Here is a 10,000-nt window from a genome sequence, read left to right as displayed (position 1 = left end):
AAATACTGGAAACAGCCAAGGCGACCCGATCTTTCGGTCGAGACGCGAAAGGCATCTAAGTCAAGTCAAGTCAAATATCTATTGAATACATTTTTTCACTCCCTTTCAAATAAATCATTATGCTATGTGCGTTATTTTTATTTGTTATAAATGTGACCCACGGACTCCACTTAGTATTTTATCGAGTGACCCAGAAAAGTCCTGAAAGACATCCAAAGTTGAAAGTTGAAAAACGCAAGTCATTTTTGCCAATAAAATAAAAAAAACTTAATTAAACTGTAGAATTTTGAAAACTATGAAATCAGTTTTCAACGTGTAAACCAACCCGATATAGTACCGTTTTGAGCGACATGTATTATATATATATATTATATATATATATATATATATATATATATAATATATATATATATATATATATACCCCTAAATCTGTCTTCCAACACGCTTTCTGTCTTTGTCATGGAATGTGATTACTTGGTTATGTCCAGGTCGGATACCCAAGCTGGAAGGGAAACAGTCAAATGTATAGTTAGAGTTTTGGGAGATGATATTTTTTTTGTCTTGTAAACCATCTCTCTGTTACGCACTGTATTGTTTTATTTACATACTATAATATATGATTTGTCAACATGTGAGTGTATCCCTCTTAGTTGGGACCTGTGCTTGCGTCTGGATGAGACTTTTAGGTGATTTCAAACTTTATAGTGTGCTCTTGGAATCTACATCTGTTCCCTATTTGAACCAATTCCCCTTTTTCTTACTTTTTCTTGGGTGCTTTAATTGTAATTCTAGAACTTTTTACTATCCCATTTTCTTCCTTTTTACAGGCGTTGATATGACCTTAATGTGTTTTAAGCGCCGTAAAACCCTTAAAAACAAAACAAAACGAAAAACAAACAATAAAATGTTTTTGTCAGCTCATGGCAGAGCGGGAGTATCGATAGTTCAGTTGGTAGAGCACCCGCCTCATTGGCAAAGGGATTGTCATCGATCCGAGGTGCATGGAGATTTGTATCTGACCCCTTGTTTGGGAAGCTGGGCCTGTTAGGTGTGGTAGGTGTGGCAGAAAATGTTTCTATCGTCCTATCTAAAGGGTAGAACACAATTGCTATTGTCCGTTTAACGCAATGGAAACTGAGATAAACTCCAACTACTTGGGCCTTATTGTTTTGAATGACTACTTTTGTTTTCACGGCGGAGCAAGTGGCAATTAAGTCAAATGTGCTCGCATCCGCACCCATCTTGTTGCTAATCATGCTCAACTCGTCTTGACACAAGCTCTCACAAGCCATGACCTTCCCTTCCCGGCAGATCACCTGAGATTGAATAATCCCCTGATTACAAAGGGCTCAAGTGGTTGGCGTATATATGGCGTGTTTGGCGTGTGTGTGTGTGGGGGGGGGGGGGTGGCGTATATATTAGGAGTTTACTCGATGGTGCCATGATAGCTATAGATAGAATGAATTTGACGTCACTCGGGTCTTTGTTATTTTTTAAATTTTATTTTTTGCCATCCACGTTTTTGAGTAAATTCTCACTTAACTGTATTAACCAGACTTTAAAAGTTCATGGTTACACTGAGTTTTGCGTGTTGGTCCATTATACTTCCGGATGGCAATGTTATGAGTTTCTTAGCCAATGGCACACTATCTATAGATAGTATGCGCTTGGCTATGAAGCTCATAACATTGCCATCCGGAAGTATAACGGACCAACACACAAAACTGTGTGTATCCATGAACGTCTATAGTCTGGTGGGTACAGTTCAGTGAGCATTACTCATAAACGCGGATGGCAAAAAACATTAACAAAGACCTGAGTGACGTCATCTTCGAACTATCTATATTCCAGGAGTTTAATCAATGGTACCATGAATGCTATAACGACCCGGGAGCTTATACTGAATTCCGTAGCCTAAGAGACTCGAGCTTTTATATTGCTCAATATAAGACCGAAGGGCTAGAGCTCAGGTGGTCGCTGGTTCGGATAAGTAAGTATATTGCTCAATATCCACCAAACGAGCTCAACGCGCTTTACAAAAGGTCCTTGTCCAACAACAACAACACTTAACATATTATAGGAAGAGACATGACACCTGTTAGGGCATTTAAAAATTGTTTTCCCCGACAGCGACAACGCTGTTAATGGCTAGGTACTCATTTTACACCAGAATACGATGAGAGAAGTTGAGTAAATAGCATTTTTCAAGGACTAGCTACGTGCTCCTCAGGGCGGGGTTCGGGCCCAGGACCTTAGGATCCCAAAGCGAGTGTCATACCACAATGAATATCACATAGCAGCACGGACTCTGTGAAAATTACTTTCTGGTAAACAAGCAGATAACATACACAATTGTATAGCGCAATTTGCGGTAATGTGCGGCTATGTGGTCTAGTGGTATGACACTCGTTTTCGGACCGTAAGGTCCTGTGTTCGAGTTTCGCTCGCGCATAGTTGAGCCCGTGGAAAAGGCCCTTTACTCACTTTCTCTCATTGTACTCAGGTGTAAAATGAATTTTTTACCGATGTTCCATGTCGGACACGACGTTGGAGGTCATGATTCGCCAGCTCTCTCTCTCATCTGCGAGTTTCGCACATTGATTTATGGGGCTTCCTACGCACGCTGCGACATTTCCAAGCCAGCTTGTCCTTCTTAGTCCTCGACCACCTGTCCGTTAATAGCGTTGTCTCTGTAGGAGAATAATAATGTAATATCGTCTAATATGGCGCCACGTCCCGTCCTACGTGTTAAATGTTGCTGCTGGCCAGGGACCCTTTGTAAAGTGCTTTGAGCACGTTTAGTGGATATTACGCTTGATAAATGCTCTTTTTAAAAATGCTCTATTTGAATTTGACTAGTTCCACCATAGTCGTAGCCAGAGGTAGGAGTTGCCTGTTCGCTTGACCAAGTTGAGCATTTTTGACGTTTTTTAATTTTTTTTTTTTAATGTCGAGACGAGACGCCGTGAAGTTGAGTCATAATAACGCGCCACGTGATCGCCCTTCAAAGCCATTAGGCCCATGGAGCCGGAGTAAAACCCGGTTTATATGGTATTAATTAAACTAACAATAGGAATTGCCTGCTAGCCTTTGGAATGGACGCCAGTCTATTTGCAAAAGTATTTTCAGCCAAATCTAACAGACCCAACCGGCTGGACACTGTGGAGGGAGGTAAGAAAAAAATATTGATTACACCTGGAAATACATTTCGGTCCTCTTTCACGCATGAGACGTGAGTGCTCTAGCAACTGAACTATAGGAACTCCGTGCGCTACACACACACTCACATATACACACACACACACACACACTCGCGTATTTTTTGCCGAGACAATTGTTTCTATGTTCTCCATTTCGTCAGTCGGCATTTCCTCATAGAAACAATTATTGTCTCAGCAAAAAAGTACGTGAAGTGAACTTATTTATTTTCATGTGTTCTAACCAACTCTCTTACTTACAAGTACCCACCAACACTCATATATATATATGAGTATATATATTATATGCCAGATATTGATTATAATTTCACTACTAATTACCTCTCTTTTTCCATCTTCCTCCACCAGGTAGGTTCATGTTGTGATGACCACACGCACACACAGCACGTGGAATGTTGCCAGTTTGAGGTCTTGTTATTGTATGACGTAAAAGTAAACTTGAGCTTATATATATATATATATATATATATATATATATATATATATATATATATATATCACAATACAATATCCACTAAAATGTGCTTCACATGTGATCCACTAAATCGTTTTACTAAGGGTTCTAAACCAACAACAACACTTAACATGTAGGACGAGACATCTCGCTTGTATGGGGATATTACATTTATTTATTTATTTATTTATTTATTTATTTATTTATTTATTTATTTATTTATTTATTTATTTATTTATTTATTTATTTTGGATAGACAACGCTGAAACCCTATCGACTAGATACTTATTTAACACACAAATACGGCAAGGGAATGTAGGTAAAGAGCCTTAACATAACATAACATATGGTATAGGGCAAAATAGGATAAGATCCCTTGAATGCCCTTAATATTAATAGTAATGCCATAAATCTATTGATTAAAGACTACAATAATGATACACGTGGTAAAGATAGTATTTCAACTTAAATGTACTCATGTATATGCGGTGTACAAACCTTTCCCAGGTGATCAAAGAGGGAACTCGAACCAGGTACCTCTGGGTGGGAAAGCGGGTGTCAATAATACACGGACCTCAAAGCCGTCGTAAACAGGAAGAGTTGAATAACAAAGAAGCTAAATGTAAATGATTAATGATCAAAAATATAAAAATTTGGAAGAGAACACAATGAAGATGAAACAAAAAATTGAATTTAATCAAAATTTTCAGGAAATGGAAAAGGGGAATATTATGTAAACAGATTAGTGAACGTGTTTAGATTCATAACTTGATAAACATGATGGCACTCTTATGGCCGGAGCCGGAGTTAATCCCTGTTTATATAACGTTAAACGAACAAATAGTAATTGCTTGCTACCCTTTGGAGTGTTGCTGTTGGTCAGGTACCCTTTGGACAGCGCTTTGAGCACGTTAAGTGGATATAAAAGCTCAAGTTGTTGTTTTTATTTTATTTTGTTTGTTTGTTTGTTTGTTTTTTACTTTTTTTAATACTCTATTTTGATATCAAGTCTTAAGTTTTTACCAATTAACAGTATCTGCGATGTAGAAGTAGCCCTGCAGAACCATTAAGCCCGTGGAGCCTGGGTATGGAGCCGGACAATAGCATATGCTTGCTACCCTTTAGACAGAACGCTTCTCTATCACAAAGTATTTTCCGTCAGATCCAACAGACCTTACTACCCAATCACTGCTGGGCGGCCAGGAGGGTCGGGCAGGGAAAAAAATCGCCTTTACCGGGGATCGATGCCGGTTCCTTTGCGTGTAAAGCGAGTTATCTACCAACTGAGCTATAAAGAGGAGGAGGAGGAGGAGGAGGAGGAGGAGGAGGAGGAGGAGAAGGAGGAGGAGGAGGAGGTACATAAGAAGAAGAAAAAAGACGAAGAAGAAGAGGAAGGACGAAGAAGAAGAAGAAGGCGGAGGAGGAGGAGAGGGTGAGGAGGAAGAGGAGGAGAAGAAGAAAGACGGAGGAGAATAAAAAGAAGAAGAAGAAAAAGAAGAAGAAGAGAGAAAAAGAGAAAGAGAGAAGAAGAAGAAGAGAGAGAGAGAATAAGAAAGAAAAAAGAAAAAAGAGAAGAAGAAGAAGAGGAAAGGAGGAGAGGAGAAGAAAGACGGAGGGGAATAAAAAGAAGAAGAAGAAGAAGAAGAAGAAGAAGAAGAAGAAGAAGAAGAAGAAGAAGAAGAAGAAGAAGAAGAAGAAGAGCAACAGCCTGGCCACGAAAGGGTTAATGTTTTGTCAAAATGACAGCAGACGTCGGGATGGAAATCAGCTGGCAGAGAGAGCTGAATCTGCATGGTTATTCAGACTAGACGGACAATCTGTCATTATCTATCGATTTATTTCCAACGGTAACATTACGTAAGGTTGAAATAACGAAGCACCTGATAATTTTATTGATTTCATGCATATTATTACTATTATGTTATGTCATCAGCAATATGATGCGGCATGTCTGTCGCCTTGTATAAGACATTTATTTCAAACATGAGGAGAAAACTATTAAAAAATGAGAAAAGAAGAAGAAGAAGAAGAAGAAGAAGAAGAAGAAGAAGAAGAAGAAGAAGAAGAAGAAGAAGAAAAATGATATTAAGAGAATTACAAGGATAAAACATTTGTTTTAACAAATTGTTTGACAAGATTATTATTGTTATTATTATATATTATTATTATTATTATTATTATTATTATTATTATTATTATTATTATTATTATTATTATTATTATTATTATTATTATTATTATTATTATTATTATTATTATCATCATTGCTTGTTATTTAGGCTATAAACAATTACTAAAATAAGTATTAGAACAATTTGTTCAGAGAGATTTTATGACTATTGGCCAGCGTTTTTAGTTTAGTTTTTTTATTTTTTTTTATTTGTTTTCTTTTTAATGTAAAGTAGATAAAATCAAATCACTGAATGTGTTTTTAATGAATGCGCTTCAAAAGTATAAGTGCTATAATTTTCTCTATATCATTTTCAGAATATTATAGGGTGATGTGGTTGTGAGGAAACGCAATTTAACGGATTAAAAACCACCATCATCACCATCACCTACCACCACAACCAACGACAACAACAACATCGTCATCAACAACAACAACAACAACAACAACAATGCTACCTCGATGATAACGCGCTGTGATTATTTCGGATGTGATTTTAATGGAGAAAACAAGCAGTCTGGAATTCAAGCCCTCCCCCAAAAATGAAAGTGCTAAAGATTTTAAATAGTGTGAAATAAAGAAAAATAAAAAAATATTCATGTCGGATTCAGGATTGTGATTATTAAATTTATACTGAGATGAAGCTCAAATTCAATGTGGTGGATGTATTAAATTGTGTTGTAGTTTAGATAGTGTGTTGTATTCTCAGGAATCTTTACCCATATTTATTATTATTCTCAAGCTACATTGGGTTGATCATAACAATACAAAAACCTCACTCGCACGCCTTTCGAAATACTCTTTGGTCGGTGCGCACAACGCATCAATGTGTGTAGCGGTGCGCACGCGGGCGATGGGATGCGGGAAGAGTAAGCACCGATCACTGGAGGATTCTGAAATCGACATCAAACAAGGCAAAAACAGTAACCATGGCAACTCCAAAAATGGCAGCAGCAACACCAAGAAGGACAGCAGTAGCAAGGACTCCGGGGGGTCCGGCGGCTCCTCGTCCTCCGCGTCTTCTTCCACAACTTCTTCCTGGAGTACCGGGGGTGGGAAGAAGAAGAAACACTTCAACGACAACAAGACGTCGCATAAGGATGGAGGAGATAAGGAGGGTGAGTTGTTGTTGTTGGCATGTTTCATTCAATCCTTTGGGGGGAAAATAATAGTCATTCAGAGCTTTAGGTAGACCCATGGATCCGGAGTTTATCCCGGTTTCTAGAGCGTTTGTATTGCTCTACATAAAAGCTCGTTTTTTCGGGGGTTTATTGGGTTTGGGTTTTTTTTTTGTTTTTTTTTTTTTTTGGTTTTTTTTTTTTTGGTTTTTTTTTTTTTTTTTTTTTTTGTGGGGGGGGGGGGCGTTCTATAGCGTGAAACATACAATAGTGATCGTTCTCTATTCTACCACAAAGTACTTTCCGCCAGATCTAACACACCAGCTATCCAATCACTGCTGGGTGGACAGGAAGGTCAGAGAAAATAGATATCAAAAATCTCGACTTCACCCAAGACAGTCTCGCGACTGCTCTACCAACTGTATTATTCTCTCTCTTCTCTCTCTCTCTCTCTCTCTCTCTCTCTCTCTCTCTCTCTCTCTCCTCTCTCTCTCTCTCTCTCTCTTAATCCTCTTCGGGCCTTTGAGGCACATAGGGCATCCACCAGACATCTCCATTTTTTACGATAGGCTGCTTTTGCGGTGGCATGTTCCAGGACAGGCCTGCTTCCTTTAATTCTTTCTCCATGGTCCTTCGCCAGGTTTCTTTGGGTCTTCCCCGCTTTCTCTTCCCATCTGCTGTCCAGTACAAAGGCTGTCTTGGGAAGTGACCCTTTTTCCATTCTTGACACATGACCCAGCCAACGCCATCTTCTTCTTTTTATTTGGTTTTCAATGCTAGTGCAGTCAACTTTCTTTAATAGATCCACTGTTTTTATTTTTGTAGGCCAAAATAAATTAAAAATTATTTTTAAACACTTGTTCTGAAAGGCTTCTAGTTTCTGTATTAAGACTCATAACAAAATATTACATGTGACCAAGTGTGCCAGTATTGTACTATGTGGAGTGAACATGATGCCGAAACACGCTTCAACAGTCGTAACGTCACTTCCCTCGTAATGACGCATGGTAACTTAGTAACTGGCTCTAAACTATCGGAACAATGGCGGACGCTCTTCAGAAATATTTCTCCGACGAGCATAAAAGCGTATCCAGAGGGGAAAAAACAATATAAATCTGATCATGTTTTGACTTTTACACATTCTGACCACAAGACATATGAAAAGTTCTAGCCAGCATGAAGAATAAAAAGTACCGATTTTCTTTGTTTAGAACCACGATGGCCGCCGTTGCTGGGCGACGTGACATCAGACTATTGAATCCAATTGTTAGTTTGAACTCATAACAAATAAGAATTTTAATTTTAACCCATGAGGATATTATAGATAAATAACCCTTATTATTACGTTCATTCATTGGTTGTAGGAGAAAACCCTATTATAATAAGATAAGATAAGATAAGATAAGATATACTTTATTGATCCTGAATGGAAAGTATCATCATGTTACACATCAGTCATCGTTATGTAAGCACAGATTTATACACTGTCATGAACTAATTGATGAAAATACGTAGCTAATTAAAAGTAAAATAAAATAAAATATTCATAAAATATACAGCAGTTACAAGCAATGCTATAAAACCCTGTAAAAGGTAATAAACAAATATATCTGTCGTCAATCTGGAATTTAGTAATGTATTTATGTCTTTGTTGTTTTGTTGGGGGTTTTTTTTTTTGTTTGTTATTGGCTGAAGAAGGGTTTTGAGCCCGAAACGTTCCTTGTTTTGGTATTTTGTTCTTTTTTTAAACTGTTATATTCATTTTTTGTTTATTACTATTTAGAGTCCACAGGCTTCTAGCGGCCTAGTATCAATATAATACCCTGCTTGATTTGGGGGGCAGGGGGGGGGGGGGCGTTTTTACTAGAGAGCTTAAAAGGAAAAGAGGAGTTATTCATATTACCATATGTAAAGAAAAGAAAGAAAAACTTAGTGTGAAATTCATAAAATATTCCTGTACCGCACGCATCCTATGTTATATTGTTATTTATAAAAGGATTTTGACACAATAACGTTTAACCCTCTCCTTACCAACCATAGGAAAATTGTCACATTCGTTACGATACAACCAGCATTTTTATCATTCAGATTTCCTTTGTAAATCACACAATTTAAGGAAAATGTTTTATTATAGCTACAAAAACGTGACACTGTGTTGTAGAGTTCATTTTGCTGATCAATATTATGCAGAGAATGTATTTGTTGCTTTTCTGTTTGAGTAAGAAAAATATATTTTTGTGTTGGGTGGTTGTTAAATTTTGGGGGAAATCCTGAAAATGACTGGTAAGGAGAGAGTTAAGGCCAAACATTTGGATATTGGTTAAATTTTAACCCGTTTATGTAATTAAGGATGAATCTTGATGAGAAGTAACAGGTATGAATGAGGTCATTGGACGGTTATGATAAAAGTATTCTTGAACTCTCCTGCGTTTGAAATTTTGAACTCGTTCCCAACTGACGCTCCCAATGTCGCGCTGTGATATTGGAAACTTATTCGAAACTCCAAGCGTAGGAGTTAAGAATGCCTTTATTATCCTATATCCTTATACTATAGATTTTATGGAGAAGTTATTGATATTTATCTTTGTCCAAAAAAAAGCAAAGAAATTGAGCGTGCGATGAATTTTTATAGCGGCCCGGATTTGGTTTATATTTGGCTAAATACAAGTTTAATGTCAATGAGTCAAGGGTGGTGTTTCCGACCTCCCTAAGTGGGCAGGGAGGTACTTGCTGTGTCTTCTATCCCCCTATTTATGTTTTCCAGTTGCTTTCTGACTTTGTCTTGGAATGAGATTACTTAGCTTTGCTGACCCTGGCCGGAGTCCTTGGCTGGGAGGGGCACAGTCGAATGTATAGTTATAGTTTTGGGAGGTGACATTTTTTTCCTTGTAAATCATCTCTCTGTTATGTACAGTACTGTTTTTGTGGGGGGGTTTTTTTTGGTAACATATGATTTGTAAACATTTGAGTGCATTCATCTAAGTGGGATCCTTGCTGGTGTCTGGATGAGACCTTAAGGTGATCTCAAACTAAGTACG

General features: G+C 37.7%; 1 protein-coding gene across 1 annotated transcript in view; it reads left to right on the top strand.

The window, feature by feature from the left end:
* The window catches only part of LOC144980048 (uncharacterized), a gene marked incomplete in the record, with an annotated part of 213,741 nt that overhangs the window by 181,110 nt on the left and 22,631 nt on the right, over positions 1-10,000 (top strand). Inside the window, 1 exon segment of the mRNA XM_078927523.1 lies at positions 6,297-6,962. Coding sequence (XP_078783649.1) covers positions 6,671-6,962 — 292 coding nt within the window.

The sequence above is a fragment of the Berghia stephanieae genome, chromosome 9, assembly GCF_034508935.2.
Source record: "Berghia stephanieae isolate SIO BIC M18660-M18661 chromosome 9, UCSD_Bste_1.3, whole genome shotgun sequence".
NCBI classification, from domain to species: domain Eukaryota; kingdom Metazoa; phylum Mollusca; class Gastropoda; order Nudibranchia; family Aeolidiidae; genus Berghia; species Berghia stephanieae.
This window is presented reverse-complemented; position numbering and strand designations above follow the sequence as displayed.